General features: G+C 44.5%; 1 protein-coding gene across 1 annotated transcript in view; it reads left to right on the forward strand.

Moving 5' to 3' along the window:
- Positions 1-27,434, forward strand: part of LOC133349517 (filamin-A-like) — a 96,846-nt gene that overhangs the window by 3,427 nt on the left and 65,985 nt on the right. Inside the window, 1 exon segment of the mRNA XM_061563043.1 lies at positions 13,793-14,185. Coding sequence (XP_061419027.1) covers positions 13,843-14,185 — 343 coding nt within the window. The 5' untranslated portion in view covers positions 13,793-13,842.

Below are 27,434 nucleotides of genomic sequence, written 5' to 3' on the forward strand. Positions count from 1 at the left end.
AAACTCCTTTTAGAGATGTATTGTAACATGTTTATGATTATCTTTCTGAGTTACGTTGTTCCAAGCACACCACAATTGTCCATATTTTCCTGATTGCTGTAAGAACAAACGCTTGCGCACAGACACGTAGAAACCCCAATTTTATCAAAGTAAAAATAACGATAATTTATAACCTTACGCCAAATTCATCACTGCGCGTCTCTGCAGGCCGTGTCGGTTGTTGGGGGATATTTTTCCATATTTCATCACGCTTCGTGTGGACTCACTGCTCATGATGTCAGCTGCTCCAGGGAATAAGAACCCAGATCTCCATGGTGTGTGTGCCAACCGTTGCACAACTTCCCCTACCGCTTTACGGGCATATGTGGTAGGAAACGGGCCAAGAAGAATAACGTTGAATGTTGGAATGTTCGTTGGTTCGTTTCTCAGTCCGCTTGTCCTGGTGAGGGTCGCGGCGGCGGCAGCGTGTTGAGTAGTGGCGGTCCACACCTCCCTGTCTCTGGCGTCAGACTCTAGCTCTACTACACTATACACTACTATACACTACACTACTATACACTACTATACACTACACTACTATACACTACACTAATTTACTATACACTACACTATACACTACACTACTATTCACTCCACTCCACTATACACTACACTACTATACACTACGCGACTATTCACTACACTATACACTACACTATACACTACACTATTATTCACTACACTATACTCTACACTACTATACACTACACTACTCTACCCTACTATACACTACACTATACACTACTCTACACTACTATACACGACACTATACACTACACTACTCTACACTACTATACACTACTATACACTACACTACTCTACACTACTATACACTACACTCTACACTACTATTCACTACACTGTTCACTACACTACTATACACTACACGACTATTCACTACACTACCCTATACACTGCTCTACACTACTATACACTACACTATACACTACAGTACTATACACTACTATACACTACACTACTCTACACTACTCTACACTACACTATACACTACCCTACACTACTATACACTACACTACTATACACTACACTATACACTACTCTACACTACACTACTCTACACTACTCTACACTACACTATACACTACTCTACACTACTATACACTACCCTACACTACTCTACACTACTCTAAACTACACCATACACTACTCTACACTACTCTACACTACTATACACTACACTATACACTACTCTACACTACACGACTCTACACTACTCTACACTACACTATACACCACTCTACACTACTATACACTACCCTACACTACTCTACACTACTCTACACTATACACTACTCTACACTACTCTACACTACACTATACACTACTCTACACTACTCTACACTACTCTACACTACTTTACACTACACTATACACTACTCTACACTACACTACTCTACACTACTCTACACTACTATACACTATACACTACACTACACACTACACTACCCTACACTACTATACACTATACACTACACTACTCTACACTACTATACACTACCCTACACTACTATACACTACACTATACACTACACTACTATACATTACACTATACACTACACTATACACTACTATTCACTATACACTACTATACACTACACTATACACTACCCTACACTACTATACACTACACTACTATACACTACACTATACACTACCCTACACTACTATACACTACACTATACACTACTATACACTACTATACACTACACTACTATACACTACACTATACACTACACTACTATACACTACACTATACCCTACACTACAATACACGAACTCTCGCTCTGCCTGGGGAGTTCCCAGACGTCTCGCCAGCAGTGTGTGCAGGGCCGGCCCTGGGGGTCTTCGCCCAGTTGAATGTTTGTTTTGTAGCCGTGGCGATTATAATGATGACTCTATCGCGGCTCTCTGATTTGGTCTTCCACAATACCTGGCGCCGTTACCGTCCTCTTGCCTTTCGGACCAGAGAACGCCAAAAGGCGAACATCTTAACACCTGATTTTATTGCCAGGAAGGGCAACACCTATTCTCAGTGCTCATACTTGTGCAGATGCTGTCTGTGTCTCTCCAGACAGTTTCTCCAGGCCCCAAGATCCCACGGAATCACGAGTGCTAATGTCACCAACGAGAGCAGGCGACCGTCGCTTCGTCCGAGACTGCTCACGCAGTCTGGAGCGCTCCCAATTAATGAACCCTTTCCACGCGTAGCAATCCAATCATCAACGACGTCCCAAAGAGCACTGAAAAAATAAGTATGATTAAATAAGTATGAAAAAATAAGTATGAACATATAAGTATGAAAAATAAGTATAAAAAAATAAGTATGAAAACCATGACAAATTCCTAGCAAAAGGTATTTATTTGGGGTTTGAACATCTTGACACATTTATTGCCAGAAAGGGTAACACCTATTCTTAATGCAGATGTTGTCTGTGTCTCTCCATACGGTTTCTCCAGGCCCAAGATCCTACGGAATCACGAGTGCTAATGTCAACAGCGAGCTTTCATCTAACTCTGCGGGAGAAGAGGCATTTTTTTTTATTGTTCGAATTCGGTAACCGAAACTCAATGTTTCAAGAGGCGCGATGCACGTGAATGTGCGCCGCGTGTACATCGCGTCACGGAGCCGTCTGGAATGAGCCGCACGTGGCCGACCCTTGCCCTGACTCTCAGCGGGGCTCTGCGACTCCTCCTGGGTCGCCCTGGAACTTTCCCGTCCGTTCGCGAAATGAAAATTATTACATTCTTTGTGTCTTTCGGTAATAAGTCACGAAGATAGGTTCAAAGAAGATAAAAAAAAACTACGACGTTTCAATCGCAACATGTGTTGCGATGAATTCCTGCAGTCACGAAAGCTTTAAGTTAATAAAAACAAAATATTTTCGTAATTTTTTTTGGAATTGCTATATTTTAATCGAATTGAAGAGCTACAAATCCCGGGACGTTCATTAGTTGTTTTGGCAGACTGTTCGCGGCTTGAGTGTGGGTCCCCTGACTTGTTTATCACGATTGTCTTTGCTCTCATTGTGTTTTCGTTCCGCAATACGAAACAAAAACGCGCGCCGGCTCTGCTGCTGCCGTATTCTTTCCGTCGGCATTTCCCCCGACGATTCCGACGTAAACGGAGACTCGTCGTCTCCGTTGGGGAGCTCCACCTGATTTTTATTACTAGTTTTTTTTACAACGCCATCCAACACCGCTTGCTTACACCACCGCATCTGTGCGTCGTCGTTCCGTACGCCGGACGGAAGCGAGTTCGTCGTTCGGTCTGCAACGACGTGAAAATGTTGATAGCCCCGTAAGTGGTGTTACCGGGGGTGAACGTGGGTCACGCGAACTCCGCTCATCCTCGCAGCCGCCCCTATTGGCTTGGACATCGAACAAAAGACGGCGGTCACCGCATCGCGCACTTCCTTTCGCATGCGGGTCTTGCGACCGTCTGGAACGCTCTTCCTGCCGATATTAGGAGGCCTCTGTAGCTTTCAGATGCGGGTCTTGCGGCCGTCTGGAATGCTCTTCCTGCCGATATTAGAAGGCCGCTGAAACTTTTAGATGTGAGTCTTGCGGCCGTCTGGAACGCTCTTCCTGCCGATATTAGGAGGCCTCTGTAGCTTTCAGATGCGGGTCTTGCGGCCGTCTGGAATGCTCTTCCTGTCGATATTAGAAGGCCTCTGTAGCTTTCAGATGCGAGTCTTGCGGCCGTCTGGAATGCTCTTCCTGTCGATATTAGAAGGCCACTGGAGCTTTCAGATGCGGGTCTTGCGGCCGTCTGGAATGCTCTTCATGCCGATATTAGAAGGCCGCTGGAACTTTCAGATGCGGGTCTTGCGGCCGTCTGTAACGCTTTTCCTGCTAGCTTGTAAACTCACTTATTTAGAAGTGCTTTTTGTGTTTCGTTTGTTGTCCTTCCCCCCCCCCGCACCTCCGATTATCATGGTTGGCTACGTACGGTGCGAAAGAAGTTCAACATCCGTACGTACATATTGCACGCGGCATTCTGTGCGGCCGACCGTGCTCAGAAAGGCCCCTTGTGCTCAGTGACGAGCAGATCGTAGGTCACGCCCACACGCCGTCGTCTGTCCGCCTGTGTCGATGGTCAAAGGAAATTTGTTTTTTCTTTTAATGCGGAAAGGAAGCAAGGCTGCGTGCGAGGTGATGTCATGCGATTGCGTCTAAGGGTCAGGAGGTCGAACGTGAAGGTCGTAATGGCCCCGTCAACAGCTCACAAATGGAAAACAATCAGTAGAGCCAAGGGAAGCGCCGTGGCGACGCAGAAAAACACATCGGCGCTTTATTTATTTTTTTATTTTACGTGTGTGTGGAAATTTTGGGTTATTCAAATATTGTTTAGAAAACGTTTTAGGCTCCTTTGTCGGTGGAGCAATGGCGCAGTGGTTAGCGCACCGTGCAAGTAACCTCGTTAGGGTGCCGAGTTCGACTCCCGCCCGCGGCTAACGTCAGCGGAGATTGATTTCTGAACTGGGCATCCGCCCTTCACCAACCCTGCAGTGACCAGCGTGGTGAAGCGTGGTCCAAACAGCCGTCGTCCCCCCCCCCCACGGGCCAGCAGTGGATTGACAAAGCGTTGTCAATCACTAATCTCTGTCCTTGAGAGCTGATTGCATGCGGTGGCGAGCCAGGTGACCGCCACTGCTATGTACGTGCCTACCACTGCTTGAAGGACAGCCGATGCGGTTGCGTTAATGGTACTCGCATATTGATTTGATTGGGGGCCGTCCATAAATGACGTCACGCACCTAGGGGGGGGGTCAGACATTTGTGACGATGTGTGACGAAGGGGGAGGGGGTGGTTGAGAAATGTGACGTCACATCAAAATGCGAAATTTTAAATATAGACAACACGTTCTACTTAATTAAATAAACTTTTTATTACATGTTTTCTCCTACAACATTAGAGTGCAGCGCCACATTAAATACGCACTACAATGACAATAGTTTAAAGCGATTTGAAGCATGTTTTTTTTTGGGGGGGGGGGGGGCGCAGAGCTTTGTGACGTCATATTTGAGGTGGGGGTCTGACTTTTTGTGACGCCGTGTGACTAGGGGGGGGAGGGGTCAAATATCGTCCAAAATCGCGTGACGTCATTTATGGACGGCCCCTTGGCATGTAGGTTTTCGCGCTTGTACCCGTACTGCGCTCTGGTGTTTGTCGTTGTGGGGTTGTACAGCGCGCTGCTCGTAGCATCACGTCTCGCGTTTCGACGCACGTGTTGAGAACTGCATCGGGAACAGTTCCTGAATGCCATTATCACTGGCCGCTCATATCTGATACCATTGTCGCGTGACTGATAAGAGGCAGCAGTAGGCTTACTCTTATCCACCCTAATCAATAGTAGGAAGACACACTCTTAGTATGTTGAAAATCAACATTGTTGTTCGCGCTCGTTTCTTTTTGACAGTCCTGAGCCAGGAATGGAAGTTCTACATTGCTATGGCAGGGACCCGTATTTTCTTAGGGTGCATGCGTATTCCACCACGTGGTGCAACTTCAGTGGACGAGACTCATCTCGCCAACCACGGAGGGACGATGGCTTGTGTTAACCCGAACCAGGATTTGGAACCCGGTGCCCCACTGATTGAGATCTCTGCTGTTCAACCGACTAAGCTAGATCCCATCCTCACACAGAACCTAATCCACAGCTAAGGCGCACACGGCCACGCTGTAATATTTGCACGCGTCTAAGGGGGGGCCTTACCGACAACACACCTCGTGTGTTATGAAGGCTGCACCCGACGCAGACGTCAACGGTGTTGCGTCTTGAGATGAGTATGAACGATAGCGTGGTGGGGCGTGGGGGGTGGGTGGGGTGGGGTGGATGTTGGGAGAAACTTTGCATACTCGAGGCACGGCGAGGCGGCTCTGCGCGTGACCCTGAATCTCCGCGCAGTGGAGAAAGTCGGAGGGAGTTGGTGCGGTGGGGGTGGAGGCGTTCCCTGCACTCGGAGGCATCTGTGGAATTGGAAAGGACGGTTTTTTTTGCTCTCCGAACTGCGTTGAGCTTACTTTGATTGGCGGTCGCGTTCATCGCAGTCAATGGCCTATCCACTGCTGGACGAAGGGCGCATTCTCTCACGAATCTGCGACGCGGCGATCCACCGCCCTGGCGCCCGCACACGAGCTGAGCTGATTCCATCGCTCCATCTCTCCCCGGTGGAACCGCTCGAGGACGCGTTCCATTCCTTGGCTGCCCACTCCGTCATGAGCCTTGACCACCGGTCATCGTCCCCTCTGGCGACGCGTCCTGCCCAAGCCCATTCACTTTTCTTGGCATTTAGAAGTAATATAGATTTGAATGAGCATAGTTATAAGTAATTAAACTGCGCGTGTTCTCTAATCCACGCGTTCCTATTTCTGTCTTCCAATGTCATCCCGAGCATGCGTCCCTTCATGCATCCCTGCGCATGTTTGGGGTTCTTTCCCACACTTAGTTTTGTCAACGACCGTGTTTCTGAACCACGCGTCATAGGCACACAGGTACCGTTACTTTTCACTGTTAGGATCAGCTTCAACAAAATCACTTTCGCCGGCTCCAGTTGGTTGCATTAGCGCTCGTGATTTCATGGGATCTTGGGCCTGGAGAAACCGTATGGAGAGACACAGACAACATCTGCATTAAGAATAGGTGTTACCCATTCTGGCAATAAATGTGTCAAGATGTTCAAACCCCAAATAAATACTTTTTGCTAGGAATTTGTCATGGTTTTCATTCTTATTTTTTCATACTTATTTTTTCATATTTATTTTTCATACTTATTTTTCATACTTGTATTTTCATACTTATTTTTTCATACTTACTTTTTCATGCTTATTTTTTTCATACTTATTTTTTCACACTTATTTTTTCATACTTATTTTTTCATAATTTTATACTGCCAAAAATGTCCTATGGTATAGCTGCTCACCCCGAGCTATACATGCTCTGGTAGTGGCATTGCCTTTGGACTGTTCGCCTTTTGGCGTTCTCTGGTCTGACAGGTGGTGAGACCAGAGAACGCCACATCTATTATCAGAGCGTGTTTGTTTGCATGCTCACCACAAGCACGTGTGGTTAATACAGACTTTATTCTTGCAAAAAAAAAAATTCTATTTGGTGTTTGAACATCTTAACACCTGTTCTATCACCAGAAATGGTAAAACCAATTCTTATTTTTCATACTTTTGATACTGACAAAAAAAGGTCCCATGATATCTACACAAGTTTTAATAAGAGATGTTGCGCCTGGAATAAACATTTATTTGGAGACGCTGCTGCATCGGCAGTGGCGCACACGCACAGTGAACAAAACTCACAGCACTCGTCAACAACACTGCCTTGAAATAAAAACACGGCGCAAAATCGGCGACGTTTTGGATAATGACCCTTCTTCAAAGTAAGGTTGTCTCAAGCGAATTGCCTTAATGATGTGTGACATAGTGTCCCGAGACAATGTTACGGTCACATGATGTGACTTTTATTTTTGGATGATGCCACATTCTAATATAATCTTTTTGGATTGCGTTTTAATCTTACTATTGTTATTAACATAACGCCTCATAATAAATGAACCCAGATCTCATCAGATCTCAAATGCTAAGCAGGACAGTGATTGGATGGGTGACTTCCATGCGCGAAAGGCAGCGGTAGAAAGGCATTGTGGGAGGCAGAGGGTGGTGCAGCAAAACCCCCCTCGCCTTCACCAGTGTGGTGAAGTATGGTCAAAAGTCCCTCACGGCCCCGTTAGACCTCGTCATGCCCTCATCCAGCAGCGGATTGACAAAAACAGGCGGCACATGTACTATCATCGGACATTAGGCCTGAATTTACTGTTGTTTATGTATTTTAACTGAAATACATTTTTCTTCTTGGTTCTTTCGGTAAAGTCACGTAGAAGGGAAGTAATAAAATAATAAAAATAAAACATAATAAAATCAAATAATTCTCACGACGTTTCGGCTACAACGCAAGCAGCCGTCTTCAGGTGAAGAATGAGACACTGTCAAGCTAGGAGCTTTGCCTTGCTTTCTGATCTGTTGAAGGCTTGCGTTCATTTGTGATGGTGGTGGGGGGGAGGCACAGTAAGTGTGCACTCGTTGAGTAATCTATGAGCCTCTTGTTTTTACAGGCGTATTTCTTTTTATCCAGCGGTATCCAGAATCGCAGCTGAACCAACCATTGTTCCTGGTGGGATTGTAAATGTCTCTTGTAATGCAATTGAACATCTGCATTCATCTCAGCTGTAGCCACGGTGAATGGCTCAGCGTTTAATGCCACTTAAAACGTTATTTCGGAACAGGAGAATTCACAGTTGGTAGAACATCTTCATCATTATCAACAATCATCGCCATCGCCATCACCACCGCTATCATTATCAACATGAATATTTTTTCGTCAATCATCATCATTCTCACCACCACCCCTGTATTTATCACCATCTTCATCGTCATCGTGTCTCCAGAGATGGTAAATGAGCATCACCTGAGCAAGTTGTCACTGGTTGTTTCTTTTGAGAGATGGGGCCCTGACATAAGAAGATGGAATTTCCACATCAGGCTCAGCACTGCCAGTGGAGATGAGAACTTTCCAATGATCATCTGTGACATGCGTTTGTTTTGCTTTGTTTTAACAATAGCGCATTTGTAACATTTGCAAACGCCCACGATTATACTGTACAGCTAATCCCTCGTTTTTCGCGAGGGGTTTGTTCCGGAAATTCTCGTGAATAGCAAATTTCGCGGATAACGATATTGTCGTTTTGAACCATCCATGAATAAACTATTAAATACATGAACATTATAATAAGAACACAACAACAACAACAACAAAATTGGTGATAACAAACATAAATTAAATACAAATAAGTAGTTAGGCGTTAAATAATAGTTTAGAAATTAACTTACCTTAAATAATGCTGCTGGGCAGTAGTAGAAGGATGCAGTATGTATTGCACGCACATGGAAGCAACGTTTGCTGATGCTTATATAGCTTCCAATAGTGCTCTCTATCACTGTCATTATCACTTTATCTCTCATCACTTTATCTCTCGTCACTTTATCTCTCACCACTTTATCACTCACCACTTTATCTCTCGTCACTTTATCTCTCATCACTTTATCTCTCATCACTTTATCTCTCATCAGCTTTATCTCTCATCACTTTATCTCTCATCACTTTATCTCTCATCACTTTATCTCTCATCACGTTATCTCTCACCACTTTATCTCTCATCACTTTATCTCTCATCACTTTATCTGTCATCACTTTATCTCTCATCACTTTATCTCTCATCACGTTATCTCTCACCACTTTATCTCTCATCACTTTATCTCTCATCACTTTATCTCTCATCACTTTATCTCTCATCACTTTATCTCTCATCACTTTATCTCTCACCACTTTATCTCTCATGGCTTTATCTCTCACCACTTTATCTCTCGTCACTTTATCTCTCATCACTTTATCTTTCCTCACTCTATCTCTCATCACTTTATCTCTCACCACTTTATCTCTCATCACTTTATCTCTCACCACTTTATCTCTCATCACTTTATCTCTCATAGCTTTATCTCTCATCACTTTATCTCTCATCACTTTATCTCTCGTCACTTTATCTCTCACCACTTTATCTCTCATCACTTTATCTCTCGCCACTTTATCTCTCATCACTTTTTCTCTCATCACTTTATCTCTCACCACTTTATCTCTCATCACTTTATCTCTCGCAACTTTATCTCTCGTCACTTTTTCTCTCATCACTTTATCTCTCATCACTTTATCTCTCACCACTTTATCTCTCATCACTTTATCTCTCATCACTTTATCTCTCATCACTCTATCTCTCACCACTTTATCTCTCGCAACTTTATCTCTCATCACTTTATCTCTCGTCACTTTATCTCTCATCACTTTATCTCTCACCACTTTATCTCTCATCACTTTATCTCTCATCACTTTATCTCTCATCACTTTATCTCTATTCACTTTATCTCTCATGGCTTTATCTCTCACCACTTTATCTCTCGTTATTTTATCTCTCATCACTTTATCTCTCACCACTTTATCTCTCATGGCTTTATCTTTCACCACTTTATCTCTCGTCACTTTATCTCTCATCACTTTATCTCTCCTCACTCTATCTCTCATCACTTTATCTCTCACCACTTTATCTCTCATCACTTTATCTCTCACCACTTTATCTCTCATCACTTTATCTCTCATAGCTTTATCTCTCATCACTTTATCTCTCATCACTTTATCTCTCATCACTTTATCTCTCACCACTTTATCTCTCACCACTTTATCTCTCACCACTTTATCTCTCATCACTTTATCTCGCATCACTTTATCTCTCACCACTTTATCTCTCATCACTTTATCTCTGACCACTTTATCTCTCACCACTTTATCTCTCATCACTTTATCTCTCATCACTTTATCTCTCACCACTTTATCTCTCATCACTTTATCTCTCATCACTTTATCTCTCATCACTTTATCTCTCACCACTTTATCTCTCACCACTCTATCTCTCACCACTTTATCTCTCACCACTTTATCTCTCATCACTTTCTCTCTCATCACTTTATCTCTTATCACTTTATCTCTCATCACTTTATCACTCATCACTTTATCTCTCATCACTTTATCTCTCACCACTTTATCTCTCATCACTTTCTCTCTCATCACTTTATCTCTCATCACTATCTCGTATCACATTCTCTCTCGCCACTTTACTTAATCACTTTATTTCTCTCTCTCGATGCAGTCGCGGAGATTTCGCGGCTAGCCACAATCGCGGATAGCAAGTTCGTGAACAAAACGAGGGAATACCGTGCTGCATTTGAAACAGACACCAAGATATTCTTGCGAGGAAACCCTTGAAACAATACCGATTCAAAAGCAATTCTAAGCGGTGGCGCACGTGCTGCGTTCGCAGTTAATGAGTTATCCGAGGTCAAGAAAGCCGGCTCCCTTTATCTCATCAGGCCACTCGCTCACATGCGAGCCAAACGCTCGTTGGTTTGTCTCGTTTAACTATCCAGCTTTGATTCGGAAACCCACTTCGGATAGCCGGCGGTAATCCGCAAACCAAAGGAAATAAGAAAATAGAGGTTAAATACAAACTAAAAAGTGTCACGGAAAGGGTTCTGTTGTGATAGAAATTTACCAACTAAAGTAGGTGTGTTTTTTTTACTTCTTCTTGCAAATACCCTGGGGGCAATTTCGCTAAATATAAGGAGCTGTCCTAAGTTCATTACGTTTGCGACATTGGCCCCAGGTGGCCTATAAGCCTCGAAGCTAAAAGGTTGATGATGTCTAAGCAGCGCTTTTGGACATTTTCACAGGGAGTGCGGCAAAACAGAGCAATTAGGCCCACATTCGAAGCTACTTAGAGCGGCAATTACATGTGACCCACTTTACAAAGTGCGGCAAAATTGAGTCATTTTATGAAATTACGTACTATTACTGTACGCGTGATGCCATTTTAATAGAATTCGCACAAAGCCACGGTCTACTTCTTGTGTGCCTCCCATGTTGATCCCCGGCGCTTCCCTGTAATCATTACTGCCGGCTGTGATGTTTCTGAGCTGATGAAGCGGTGAGTTGCGCAATGACGAGTCCACGCTTCCAAACGCCAGTCTGGGTCAACAATAACCCCACCGACTCGCGTTCATCGTCCTGTTCACTCCTCGGCACATCGCCACCCATCGCCCTGGCTATCGGACGTTGCTTTCGGATTACACCGGGAGTGGGGGCTGGGGAGTTGTTGGGATGTTGTGCTGCACAACAACAACAACAACACGAGGTGCAAATTCTAGATTTGAAGCTTTCGTGACTGCAAGGAAAAAGTCACGTAGGTAAAACATTAAAAATAATAAAAGTAAAATAAAATAAAAATCACGACGTTTCGGAGGCAACACAAGCCTCCGTCTCCAGGTGGAACCGTCACAGCCACGACAGCTGTATCAAGTAAATGAGAGATTGCAGGAGCTACCACTCCGTTTATATAATGGTTGGAGAGGGGGGAAGGGGCAAGTGCAGCACACTTTTTATTCATATGGCAAGGTGAGGCTTAAGAGGGTGAGCCTTTGTTATGGAGAGGTACGGTTTGTGACTCAATCTGGTCTACCTTACTTTTATTAATTTTAATGTTTTACCTACGTGACTTTACCGAAAAAACCCAAGAATACGAGGTGCAAACCCAACACAAACATGGCAGAGCTGTAACATCAGCGATAACCCCGGACAACCGACGCTGTGACGTCGTCGATTGCTCAGCATATCGAGGTGACTGCAGCACATGGTTGGAGGTCAACAACGGTGAATGTCAAAAGGAGAGACTTGGTCTCAACCATGCGAAAGTGGAATTTCCACCGCTGGATCAGAACGGCCAGTGAGGATGAACGTCACCGAACGTTGATTGAAACGCGGGGACACTATATCGTTCATTATTTTATTATTACTATTATTATTATTATTCAATGGTGATTCGTGTGCCAAGCGAGAGGCATTTAAACCGCATGCATCTGTTGTGAAACGCAGCCAAGGGATCTGATGTCACATTCCAGCCACCTGCAAGGACTCTGCTTATGGCCCCAACTCGACTCATGAAACGGTGGCTTTCAGTGGAGATGCAAGGGCTGAGTGTTATTGTAACTTTATCCAATTCTATAACTTGCCTCCTTGAGAGTGGCAGCCAAGGCAAGTCACAGCGCGTGCTGGAGAAGCGATACCGCTCCCAGGCACGGAGCAATACTGACCGTGTAAGATCTATGAGTTAGACAAAATGCCTTACATTAGTGTTTAGTAAAGGAGCTACAAGTTCGCACACATTATGTAGATCCAAACTTCCGATTTAGCACGTGCATTTTATTTAATATTATTTTATTTCTACCTACGTGACTTTACCGAAAGAACCAAAGAGTATGGATTCCTGCAATCACGAAAGCTTCGAATCCAGATTAGCACATAACCATGGGCAAAGTGGTGCATTCTGACAGTTTGTTCTTCATGGCTTGTTTAAAAAAAGCATCAATATGAGTACATACAAATAGGCATCAATATCAGTACTGAAAACGATTGTTTAAGGGTGCTTTATGAATTTTACTTATTATTCCAGGGATCTCTGGTTCGACAAGCATTCAGGAGAGAGGCTATATTCTTGGGTCTTTCGGTAAAGTCACGTAGATAGGTTCAAAGAATATGACAAAAAACTATTTTCTTTGAACTTTGTTCCGTCCCGGATATTACTGTCCCGTTCGAATTGGTATCGTGCGTTTGTTTCCATGTCATTTGCACAGTCGTGTTCATTCCATTCACCTCTATCTACCATTAGCATTAATACGCAAACAATCATTTGCAATTCTTATACAGCCCCACGCACGTATCATTATCGTAATCACAGTAATCACCAACACTTAATATTCATAGCACGCCACCCGCGCAGGACGGCTCGAGGCGCCCTGCGGCAGGGGACTCCCCGCGTGGCGGCTGCCCCTGCGAGTCGCAAAGTGCCTGCGCCGCCAGTCGGCAAGCGGACGTCGGCCTGCCAGTAGGGAGCGATGTTGCTCTGTGGCTATCCAGTTAATGAATTGATCGAGCAATTGACCCCATTTGCACAATTTGGATCGTGATGTGAGCGCAAGAATCTAGTTCGACGGACGAATCGACGCGTCGTTACGCGCGCCTAATAAGAACGTCGTCTTTATTTCCCCCCCCGCCCCGTGCGACAGGATCGTCCTCTTTGCAAGCCGAGCGGGCGGACGGACGGACGGACGGAGGGATGGAGAAGCGGGCGGACATGAACGGGCGCGACGACGGCTCCGAGCCGCTCGTGGCGGCGGCCGAGAAGGAGCTGGCCGAGGACGCGGCGTGGAAGCGAATCCAGAAGAACACCTTCACGCGCTGGTGCAACGAGCACCTGCGCGCCGTCGGGCGGCAGATCGACGACCTGCAGCGCGACTTCTCGGACGGCCTGCGCCTTGTGGCGCTGCTCGAGGTGCTGAGCCAGAAGCGGATGTGCCGCAAGCACCACGCGCGGCCCACCTTCCGCCAGATGCAGCTGGAGAACGTGTCCGTGGCGCTGGAGTTCCTCGAGAGGGAGAACATCAAGCTCGTGTCTATCGGTGAGGGCGCGACGCGTCGAGGTCGATGGTGCTGTTTGTGCCTGTGGGGATGTTGGTGACGCCGGCGGTATTGGTGCTGGCAGTGTAGCGGTTAGCGCACACTGCACTACGAACCCAGTGACGATTATTTGAACCAGTCCTGAGCTTCACCTAGGTCGACTCAGCCTAAAATAAGTACCTGGTGTGATGTGTAAACATCGCCACATGGGAGACAAAGGCGGCCGGGCGTGTTGTTGGCCACCCACCCCCTCGTGTGCCATGCCGGCCTTCATAGGTGCTTGCTAGAAACACTTGCCCCAACAGTCTGTTAAGGCTACACGGGGGATCTTTGTCTTTGTTTTTATTGGAGTTGGTGATTGTGCTGATGGTGATGCTGCTAGTGGTGTTGGTCGTGATGCTGTTGGTGTTGGTAGTAGTGGTGGTGGTGGTGTTGGTAGTGGTGCTATTGGTGTTGGTAGTAGTGGTGGTGGTGTTGGTAGTGGTGGTGGTGTTGGTAGTGGTGGTGGCGGTAATGTGGGTGGTGCTTCTGGTTGTGGTGACGGTGCTGTGGTTGTTGGTGGTGGTTGCTGGTAGGTGTGTTGTCACTGGCGCCGATTATTGTTTTGGTGGCACTCGTGGTCTCGAGTTTATGATAACACAAACTCTTGCAGGATATCAATGAAGACGTGTGTTAGATCACTTTGAAATCTTTCCCGCATTGCTGCATTTAGGGCTACGTGGACATTTAAACAATAAGCTTTTGCTCCATGTCCAGGTAGAAATCGTGCGAGTGCGAGCAAGAGGCAAAAAAATGAACCCGTAAAAACAAAGTTTTTCACTCTAAATCCTTTATATGCGTGGCGGCTAGAGTCCTCTCGTCCCCTGGCTTGAGATGGCTGCCACCTATGGGTCAGATGATTGTCTGCCACCATTAAGCAATTGGTAATTAAATATTTTTAAAAAATTCCTAAACAGTGTATCATTTCATGAAAATTAATTGTCACCCACAACGTGTCTGTGTGTAAAATGTCAGCTCGATTGGATCACGGGAAGTGGGTTAAAAAACGACCGAAAGATTTGCACGGTCGTAAGCAAGCAAGCACGCAAGCAAGTGAACTTAATATAAAGGATTTAAAAAAACAAGGGATTTAGCAGTCTGTTCCGGCCTTTGGATTTTCTCAAAGTACTTTCGCTTGGCACTTTTCCTTCCATCGATTCGTTACGAAATGGCCGCTGCAATTAAGGACGCAGAGATATTTATACACACACACACGTCTATTTGCAGCGGAACCCAATTAGACTGAACATGGCTGTGGTATATTATAATTAGGGTGGCCTTAATGATGAACTACTGTAATTGATGTCCGATGGGGGTGAATATTTTTTTCCCTGCGTAATTGGTTCAATTGAAATACGATGAAATACTGCGTTTCGTAACAAATCCCATCTGCACGTTCGTTATAACATTTCTTAGAAGGTGTACTTAGTTTTGTAGAGCAAGTTGCAGCCGTAATAACTCAGACGGTGCCGCAGTAGTTGAGCACAGCGTTGTGGCAACGCGTAACGTTGCATTTTACCGGCGTACTGATGGCGAGCATAAATGTGCGTTGGGTTTTCCGCGCCGAAACAGGTACGAGCCCTTGGGGACAAACTGTGACAAGGCAGTGGATTGGCACACGACTAACGATAGCATCGAGACATATGTATATATGTCTACTGCACAATATTTGTTGTAGTCCATTAGTTTTCACAGGCAGATACAATATTACATTCTGAATCACCAACCGATTTTCGGGCTTTTTGTAAATATACATGCTCTGATCTTGCAATAATACAAGTAAAAGGAGGGTTAACAGTTTACAAGTTATAAAAAAAAGTTGTTTAACTTACAGAACCCATCGCGTGTGTTGGTGCGTGTCGACAATCCAACATCTTGGAGGTGGGGGTTGATGGATCACGTAGAGATGGAACCTGCCTGAGGCTCCCATCTGCTGGGTAGCTCGGTGCCTGCAGGAGGCAATGCAGAAAGAGATTTCTACACTCGTAAACGTGGGTTTCCGATAACTTTGCTTTCTTCCAACAAGCGATGTTCTTTTTTAAATAATAATAAAAAAATTACCAACTTTAAATTTAATATTAGGGCATTTTGGTGAAACATTTGTTTAAAACCGATAGAGCTCTCCGATGTGCCTGGGTTCATATCCCGTGCTATTAGGCCAAAAGGTGAACCGTACAAAGACATGGCAAGTATCACAAAGGGCAATTCTTATTTCTGATACTGCCAAAAAGTTCCCGTGGATATAACTGCTCAACCAGAGCGAGACGTGCTCCGGGTCTAGACATGGTGAGGCGAGGTCAGAAAGAAGGCTGCCTTTGGTGAAGGCCAATCAGTTTCAAAGACAACACCATATATACTTTTAGATTTGAAGCTTTCGTGACTGCAAGGATTCATACTCTTAGGTTTTTTCGGTAAAGTCACGTAGGTAAAAAATGTAATTAAAAGTTAATAAAAGTAATAATGGAAATAAAATAAAATAATAAATCACGACGTTTCTGATGACGACGTTTCTGATGACGGAGACTTGTGTTGCTTCCGAAACGTCGTGATTTATTATTTTATTTTATTTCCATTATTACTTTTATCAACTTTTAATTTTATTTTTTACCTACGTGACTTTACCGAAAAAACTCAAGAGTATACCATATATACTATCAGAGCGTGTTTTGTTTGAATGTTTAGCCACAAGCGCGTGCGGTGAATGCGCACGTGACGCCTTGCAAGAGGTATCTGCGTTTGACGTTTGAGCATCTTAACACCTTTGTTATTGCGAGAAGGGGGCGAACCCCTATTCTTATGGGTTGATATCGTGGCAAATTGCGCGGATACCCGCGTGTCGCATTCAACGCGCGGAGAGGCATGGCGTGCAACAGCGAGAGAGGCGTGTGGCGAGCGTGGCCACGGCCGATGGCTGGGACGCGGGGCGCGTGACGGAAGCCTCCCCGTGCGGGCAACTCACGCGCGGCCAGGCGTGGACTAGCACACCGAGATGTGTGTGCGTGCGTGTGCGTGTGTGTGTGCGTTCGTTCGTGTGTGCGTGTGTGTGTGCGTGTGTTCGTGTGTGCGTCCGTGCGTGTGTGCGTTCGTTATCGCGTTCGTGTGTGCGTTCGTGCGTGCGTTTGTGTGCGCCCATCACGCTCGGATGTTTGATTTCTCCCCCCCCCCTCCCCATTCCCCCGATTTGACCATTCCTATTCAATCTCATCACATCAGTTCGCAACGTTAGGCCACGCAGCGGCTGCTCTTGCAGCCGGGAGGGTGTTTTCCTGCTGCACGCGTTTTCCTGGTTTTATTTGTTACGGCTTCCAGGATGCGATTTGTACTTCACGTACGAGTGGTTTTGAGGTTTCGTGTCACTGTTTTCGTTTCAACCGTGCTATCAGCCATGTCACGAGGTGACGAAACATCCTTCTGGAACGTCTGAAGTCAGCAGAGCATTGCATTATCTCAGAGAGTGACCCTGGAAACTGACACCACGATGCTTGTTCCGCAGTCACTTTTCACGAGCGTCTCTCGCTAAACACTGACACCCCCATTCATGCTGTGTGGAGGGGCACTTGAACGCATGCCTCATTTATACATCTACGTGAAAGGGAGTCCACGCGAGTCGTCCTGGTAAGGGAACTTTATCGTACCGATCAACACCAACACCTGCAGGGCACGAACACGCGGTGTTGACGTCCAGCCTTTTCGTCCCTGCTACACCGAGCCTTTGTCTCACATCTCTTTAAAAACCCTCTCCCCCCCTCTCTCCTCTTTTATATCCCCTCTCTCTTCTCCCCCTCCTTATACACATTCTCTCATCTCCACCTCCTTCTAACCCCTCTCTCCTCTTTGTGTACCCTCTCTTCTCTCCGCCACCTCCTTCTAACCCCTCTCTCACCATCTCCCATTTTCCACCAAGCTGTATCTTTTTTTCTGGAAGTCATTCAGACTCTGTCTTCTCGACAGACCTGTTCTTCACCTGAGGACGGCTGCTTGCGTTGTGGCCGAAACGTCGTGAGAATGATTTTATGATATTTTATTTTTATTATTTTATTATTTCCATTCTATGTGACTTTACCGAAAGAACCAAGAAGAAGAAGCCGTATCTTTTTGGAGTTTTCTCCAACCCCCTAGCCCCCCTTTCGCACCTTTTTATGCCAGTTCCCTTCTTTAATGGTTTCTTTGAGCGTGCTCCCTTGACCTTTGCGTGACCCCCACACTCAATCCTGACCGTGTCCGCGCACGAACTCTACAAAAGCTTCAATAAGGTCAGTTGAGACGAGGTAAAGGGGTGGATCAAGTGGGTTGGAGTGCTGCTGGAAAGATGCCTAAAGTGCACAGCGCTTCAAACGGTGCATATTTCTTTATAAATGTTGTTTTGTGTGTTTTAGTTTGTTGTACTTCCCCCGCATCTCCGATTAGTACGGTTGGCTACATACGGTGCGAAAGAAGTTCAACACACATGTTGCCTGCGGCGACATGCGATCAGAACCATGGTCATTGATGAAGAAAATGTCAAAGAAAATCTTAAAAGTTAACAGAAAATTACGCAGAGATGCAAGCTTGGAATTGCATTAAGAGACTGGAAGAGAAGCACATGGATTAGAGAACGCATACAGCTGAGAGACACTCATATTGACTGTTGAGTAAGTCGGCTTGTGCAGGACACGTCACTGGCAGGGATAATGGCCAGTGGTCAAGACTAATGATAGTGTGGCAGCAAGGAAGGAACGCAGCAGAGAGAGAGCGCTTGTCCTACTGTGGAGTGGAGAAATGAAATCGGCTTGTACGCTGGTGCAGGGTGGATTGTTACAAGGCCATGGAGTCAACATTGGGGGGGGGGACCAAATCTTCCAGGGGGCCTGAGTGTCCCCCCCCCCCAGAAAAAAAATCAAAATTTGAAAACTAATTTCCTGCCTAAAATAAAAAAAAATCACAAACACATCGGATAGACTTTCATTTATTGTTTACAATAATGTCTAATAATGTATTGTATTACATTGCTCTGTTTTTTTCTTTTTTATCTTTTCTTGTTTCATTGTATGTAATGGCAGTGATTAGGGATTAATAAAGTACAACCATAACCACAATCATATAAACATAAATATATTTTATAGAAATATATTGGGGGGGACATTTTGAGCATATTTTTGGGGGGATATCTCCCCCCAAAATATATTATAATTACGGCCTTGAGAAAGATGGCGATGGTTTGTGGATTTTATAATGGCTGCGGATGATGATCGTGATTTTGGAATCAAATTGCATGAGAACATTTCGTTCAGCAACGTTCGCAGGGGTGAGGCCATGCATAATTTGCACGTGGTTAGATGGTTAAGGTTGATTTAATAACAGGAGGCTGTCCAAAGTTAAAGCCAGGATCTCAGCAGCGCTGGTACCATGCTCCTACACATAATTTATGGGCACCCTGAATCACCCAGCCACCGTTGCATTGGAATTTCAGGCCTCATTTGTGCACAGCCTTCAGCCTCACAGTTGTCTGCTTTGTGGTCATGTCTTGAGATTACTCACTTTGCAAACAAGTCACTCCAGCCTGCAGATTGGATTTGAACAATGAGCTCTCCATGTCAGTGGGCTGCTCCCTGCTGTGTACATAAACCACTGTCTCGTCTGACGAAGCCATGTGTTCCGCGTTTCCTTGCTTTTGCTTCCCCGCTGCGTAACCGGGAAATATGCTTCCAACCACAAACGCAGGCAGCGTGTGCATGAATGTTCCCGAGTAGTCGACTCAATTACTCCTGACCGTGCAACTCCGGCCGACACTTGCTTGTACCGTGGCGAAGCTCTCAAAGAAACAATCTAGTCCACTGAGAGCAAGGCAACATTTTTCCCTTTGAGACTGGATCAAATGTAGTGTCAGTATGATGCACTGACTTCAATTGAATAAAAGGGAACGAAACAAAGTCTAGATTCATCGTGGACTCAGAATATATGGCCCACGAGGAGTTGTGCTTCCATGAAAATGGCTGAGTCCCCACAAGGAATCGTGGCTTTCTGTAAAATAAACAAACTAAAGGCTGTCAGTGTGCGTTGTGTGATGCTGTAATTGGCTGTGAGATGTGTTGGCTTTTACTCAGCCATGTAAAATGTTCCTTTTATGTTTAAGGGCTTTGTGTCACATTCCCTTGCGGCGCAATCTGTCAGTGTTCCAACATTCACCGTCGCACACGTAATTTGATCATTTATATCCAAATTGCTCGGCTTTAGTCAACAACGACGGACGAATTGAAAGTTCAGTAAAACATAATTTTGGGGCATCATTCCTAGTTTATTAGTAGGCGTCTGTCACAGGCATACGTGTGTCCGTGTGTGTGTGTGAGCACCCATGCGATGGAATAAAATGCTCCATTAGAGAAGATTCCTAAGGGTCCAGGCTCTGGGAATTTGTGCCATTCATTAGAGGAGAGAGTCGATGTAGTTTTATTTATAGGTTCGTTGAATCCATTACTGAGCGCATGAAACAGAAATATTCAAAGGCACGTTTTTCACCTGGTTTGGCACGAGCAGCGGATGGAATGGAAACGCTCCAACGAAAGGGCACTCTCCGCCACCATCGGCCTTACTCGAGTGCGGCGCTGGTTTGTGCGCGCGCAGCGTGTGCCCCGCATTCTGGAAGCGTTTGATGCAGCGCACGTGTAAATTTGTCACGCCTTAGCGATCATGACTCATGACAGACGGGGCAGTCTGGCGGTCTAGTGCTCACCACAGAGCCGCTGTTAGTTGGCGTGGGGGGCGCGCGTCAGCCCAGTAATTCACGCGAGGAGTCGCCAACGCAAGCTGCCCACTAAAGGGAGGATGTACATTTTAACGATTTAAACTTAGTGATAGGGTTTTACCCTTTCAACTGGTACAAAAACTGACACCTTTATACAAGGCATCATGTTTGCAATAACCACAACACAAGCATTCACAATGCAAACACAAAGAAACAACTCTGATAATGATAATGATATGCACTGTCCTGATCATTATCAGAGTCATTATCATTATCAGAGTTGTTTCTTTTTGTTTGCATTTTGACTGCTTGTGTTGTGGTTATTGCAAACATGATGCCTTGTATAAAGGTGTCAGTTTTTGTACCAGTTGAAAGGGTAAAAACCTATCACTATATTTTGCCACTGGTAAAGGAGGTCTCATAGTGTAAATGATTTAAATTTAATTTAGTTATTTTACCAGGTAAGGCCCACTGAGTCTACGTGCCTCTTTTTTCAGAAGTGACCAGGCTATCACAAGAGGCTTGTCACGTGGAGATGTTTTATAGCAGCCACATATTCGAAAAGCACGTTGCATCTAGGAAATCCACACGACCACAAGGAGAACACGCACACTCCATATATACAGCAGGCGTCAGGGTGGGGATCGAACCCGCGACCTCCTGAATAACAAGCGAGGTAGTTAACATCTCGTCACTGTAACAGAAGGCTAGTATTGTACGCTGGCTGGAATTTAAGTCCAAACGCGTGATGCATCATGAAAAACGCTTGCAATTTTTTTATTCAAAACTGTATTTTAAATGTTTATACCAAAGTCTCCCTTCATCAAAGGACAATACATATCAATAGGCTGCCACTTGGTGTAAGTGACATTGCCACACACAGATCAAAGGTTGCTGCAACATGAATGAAAGCGCTGAGATTTGCTCGCGCATGCTGGTTCGCGACAGCTCTTCTTATAAATACTCTGTCAAATCTACACGCTATTTGATGGCCATATTGGTTCCATGTTGTTTGAAATCCCCGTCATATTTTTTCCAACGTGTTTGGTTATTGTTTGGTAGTTTAGTACTGTAGGTGCACCTTGGCAATCCCATTAATTGACATATTGTAGGGTTTTTCTTCAAATATACTTTATATATATATTTTTTAACATAACGTGATGAATATAGATGTTAAATTTTGATTTAAAGCTTTCGTGACTGCAGGGATTCATATTCTTGGTTCTTTCGGTAAAGTCACGTAGAAGGGAAGTAATAAAATAATACAAACATAAAGCACTAATTGTTTTTTTTATATCTGTATTATTTTATTATTTTGCATTACTTTATTATTTCCCTTCTACGTGACTTTACCGAAAGAACCAAGAATACAATATAGATGTTCTCACGCGAACCCATTGCGACGTACACGATTTTACAGACGTGATTCAACGTACGTATCGTGCGTCGCACAATCGCGATTCATTGTCGAATCGACGCATCGTTCCACCTCGCATGCACTCATCATGCCTGGTGGCCACGCATTGTGCCTCTTGCACCTTCGTTGCCTGCATCGCACCCTGCAGATCAACTGTCAGTTTTGTTCACTGCCTCTCCGAACTCTGGCCCACCTTAACAATTCTATTTTGTATTTTTGGACCATCCATTCTGCTGTGTTGCAGTCATTCATTCTCAGTTATGACATTGCGATTAGTGCTTCTTCAGTGGAAAGCCCGAGCAAAGTAATTGAGCGCCAGTGTGTCGGCGACGGTGACGAATTGACTCGACGCAGCCACTTCAAGGGCCCTCTTTGCCGCACTTGACATTCTGGCCACGTGCAACAAAAGACATTGACCCGAATGACCCGTCAGCTAACTTTAATCCACACGCGCACACCGGCAAAAAAACAACAACGTTGCTCGTTCCTATTGAGATAAAAGACAGGAGAGAGAGAGAGAGAGAGCAATCTTTGGCTGGGAACAATTTAATTCTAGATTTGAAGCTTTCGTGACTGCAAGGATTCATATTCTTAGGTTTTTTCGGTAAAGTCACGTAGGTAAAAAATTTAAAATTAATAAAAGTAAAATAAAAATAAAATAAAAATCACGACGTTTCGGAGGCAACACAAGCTTCCGTCTTCAGGTGGAACCGTCACAGCACGATTGCTGTATCAAGTGAGAGCTACAGCTATCGTGCTGTGACGGTTCCACCTGAAGACGGAAGCTTGTGTTGCCTCCAAAACGTCGTGATTTTTATTTTATTTTTATTAATTTGAATTTTTTACCTACGTGACTTTACCGAAAAAACCTAAGAATATGAGAACAATTTGGTTTTCTCCACTTTAGCTCCACGCTCTGAGGAGGGTTGGCATGTGTTTTGTTTTGGGCGATGAATGGCGAGGACGATCCGTCAGACTCGCTCAACTGTGCAAGGTTCCTGAAGCCACGAGCGCGATTGCCGACGACCTGTTGAGCTTCTTGGTTCTTTCGGTAAAGTCACGTAGAAGGGAAGTAATAAAATAATAAAAATAAAACGTAATAAAATAATTCTCACGACGTTTCGGCCACAACGCAAGCAGCCGTCTTCAGGTGAAAACCAGGTCTGTGATATGCAAATTATTTTGTCAAGGCGCCCTTTTCCCCCCCTTCCTACCCAGCTTAAATATATGCTCCAAGCATGGTGCTATTTCATTCAGACGCTGTCGCCTCGACAGACCTGGTTTTCACCTGAAGACGGCTGCTTGCGTTGTGGCCGAAACGTCGTGAGAATTATTTTATTATGTTTTATTTTATTATTTTATTACTTCCCTTCTACGTGACTTTACCGAAAGAACCAAGAAGATGAATCCCTGCAGTCACGAAAGCTTCAAATCGACCTGTTGAGCGTCTGCTGAGCACCCGAGCGGATTTATTTTTTGAAACATGGCGAAATGTTTTCCTCTTTTTGGTGCTGTTCTTTCAATGAGATTATCCCGCCCAGTCTTGTGCGAAGACACACGTGGCTTTCGGCTGTGCTGAGCAACATCTGCGGTGTGTCCGTCCCACAGCGACAGAATTGTCTTGTGTTTTACATTAGTCTTCCTGGCATTCGATCTGTAGCCATGGAAATCCGAGTGTTTCATGAGAGGGATTATGCCAACTCTTGTTTTTTTTAACCCCCTCAGCCGAAGCAGCAGTGCCTAAAACGCCGCGTGCTAATTTGCACGCAACGTGCAGCGGAAACGTTTACCCACCCATTCCAGTGAGAGAGAGAGATTTTAAACCCAAAAGAATATTCCGCTAATATTATAAAGAAACAAAGAAAAGAAAAACAACTCAACGTACCGTAGCTTCATGCCAAGCGTCTCTGAAGAAAAGTGCTCGATCGTAAAGTCATAAAAATAAGTATGTTGATGAACGACTGCGATAGCTGTCATCTTGAATAGGTGCCGCATCATAAAACATTGCGAACAGTGCCATGCACATCCGTGAGCTATGTAGAGCTCATTTCCTGAGCTTACTCCCCATGTGTTATACAGTTTTCATTTAATTTACCGACATGTTTTGAAAATATTGCTTTTATATGTCTATATTAAGCAGATCATCTATATGTGTGTGTGTGTATATATATGTCTAAGTCTGAAGTGGGGAGCGGTAGTGTAGCAGTTAGCGCTACGCTGCGCTACGAACCCGGCGACCCGGGTTCGATTCCTGCTCACGGCCAACACCAGTGACGATTATCTGAACCGGTCCTGGGCCTCTCCTAGGTCGACTCAGCCTCAAATGAGTACCTGGTGCAGTGTGTAAACATCGCCACTAGGGAGACAAAGGCGGTCGGGCGTGGTGCTGGCCACCCACCCCCTCGTGAACCGTTCCGGCCTTTATAGGTGCTCGCTAACAGCACTTGCCCCTACAGTCTGTTAAGGCTACACGGGGGATCTTTGTCTTTTGTCCGTCTGGAGAATTCTCCGTAAACCGCTCCACCAATTTTAACGAACGTTTACGTGAACGAGGGAGAAATGACAACAAAAGTAAGTTTGACCTCATAATTCGGATTATCCACCTGGCCGTCCTTTACCGCGACACCATTTACAACGTCCACATCGCCCCATTAAAACAAATCCATGTACAGTGGCAGGGAGAGCCATTGAGTCTCAATTGGCTTCCCACCACTGCATGTCATACAAACCGTGTGTGTGTGTTTTTAAATCCTTTATATTAAGTTCGCTTGCTTGCTTGCGTGCTTGCTTGCTTGCTTACGACCGTGCAAATCTTTCGGTCGTTTTTTAACCCACTTCCCGTGATCCAATCGAGCTGACATTTTGCACACAGACTCCGTTGTGCGAGACAATTAATGTTCGTGAAAAAATTTTTCCAAAATTTTACACTGTTTAGGGAAAACAAATTAAATATTTAATTACCAATTGCTTAATACTGGCAGACAATCATCTGACCCATAGGTGGCAGCCATCTCAAGCCAGAGGACGAGAGGACTCTAGCCGCCACGCATATAAAGGATTTAGAGTGAAAAACTTTGTTATTACGGGTTAATTTTTTTAGGGTGAGTATCAGGTGAGTTGATGACTGGTGGAGGGTGAGCGGTGTCAGCTAAGCGGTGAATGTTTGATGTGGGTTCAGATACGTGTCACGTGTCATGGTACTCCGTTCATACGATGCCCTCTGTGATATATATAATGGTAAAACAAATATCGTAGTTTGTTTATAGATTAGCTGTACACCTCTCTGGTGTGTTTACGGTTTGCGTCGCTGGGAGATTCTTCAGGCACTGAATTCAGTTCCTGAAGAAGCTACCAGCACGTGGATCGAAACGTCGGACATCATGCCGAACAATGTGCAGTGCAACTCTAAACAAACCTGACAGCTGTACAGCACAACAATTAAAACACACGCAAGAGTAGAAGCCTCAAATTTTTGCCGAACAAAAATCACGGTTCTTAAGGAACGATTTTAGACCTCTACTCGCAAAGCTGGAAGCAACACAGCAACGAGAACGATAGTTGACAAGCTTCTTGAGCCGCGTTCCAGTTACGCGCGAGTGGAGAGACAGATTGAGGACAGGAGTCTGTTAAAAAAATTAACCCGTAAAAACAAAGTTTTTCACTATTAATCCTTTATATGCGTGGCATCGGTTTTATTTTATTATTCATTTCTGTTTTTCTTGAGCAAGAGTTTCATTTTTATCACATTGGTATTTTAAATGAAATAAGACATTTTTTTTTCCTAAAAAGTGGAAAATTTTGGAAATTTTTTCACGAAAATAAATTGTCACGCACAACGAGTCTGTGTGCAAAATGTCAGCTCGATTGGATCACGGGAAGTGGGTTAAAAAACGACCGAAAGATTTGCACGGTCGTAAGCGTGCAAGCAAGCAAGCAAGTGACTTTAATATAAAGTATTTAATAAGTATAACCCGTAAAAACAAAGTTTTTCACTATAAATCCTTTATATGCGTGGCGGCTAGAGTCCTCTCGTCCTCTGGCTTGAGATGGCTGCCACCTATGGGTCAGATGATTGTCTGCCAGTATTAAGAAATTGGTAATTAAATATTTAATTTGTTGTCCCTAAACAGTGTAAAATTTTGGAAAAAAAATTTCCCGAACATTAATTGTCTCGCACAACGAGTCTGTGTGCAAAATGTCAGCTCGATTGGATCACGGGAAGTGGGTTAAAAAAGCGACCGAAAGATTTGCACAGTCGTAAGCAAGCAAGCACACAAGCAAGCAAGCAAGTGAACTTAATATAAAGGATTTAAAAAGAGTCCAGGCCGTGTGAGGACAGAACGAGGAGGATAAATGTCCCATCCTTGCAGTGAGTCAGCTCCACGTGGTACAAATCGAGATGCTTTCCCCTCGAAGTGTGGTGGGTAGGTGGCAGGGCTGACGTTCAAGTTCAAGTTCATGTATTAGGTATAGCCCTGTGAGCCATTCGGCTCTTGAATCGGGTGCAACCGCAAAAAACAAAAAACAAAAACATGAACAAAAAAACCTCTTAAAGTGAATATGTGACTAAGGGCAAACAGAAATCCAAGAAAAGACAGCAAAACATTGCAGAAAAAAATCACCGTACATACATCACCGTGAAAGGGGACAGCCTTTCGCTTTTGAATTTGGAGCTTTCGTGACTGCAGGAATTACTCGTTGGTTCTTTCGGTAAAGTCACGTATAAAGATAAAATAATAAATTAAATAATAACACACGACGTTTCGATTACAACACAAGCAATCGTCATCAGGTATAAATGAAATAGCAACAAAAAATTTAACCAGAAAACTATACACAGACATATAAGCAGACAGATATCACCAAGATACATAGAGAGAGTGCCCGTGTTACTCTCTCTCTCTCTATGTATCTTGGTGATATCTGTCTGCTTATATGTCTGTCTATAGTTTTCTGGTTAAAAATGTTGTTGCTATTGCATTTATACCTGATGATTATTGCTTGTGTTTCAATCGAAACGTCGTGTGTTATTATTTAATTTATTATTTTATCTTTCTACGTGACTTTACCGAAA

The sequence above is a fragment of the Lethenteron reissneri genome, chromosome 30 (assembly GCF_015708825.2).
Source record: "Lethenteron reissneri isolate LAM-NWPU_2019-01 chromosome 30, ASM1570882v1, whole genome shotgun sequence".
Taxonomy (NCBI): Eukaryota; Metazoa; Chordata; class Hyperoartia; order Petromyzontiformes; family Petromyzontidae; genus Lethenteron; species Lethenteron reissneri.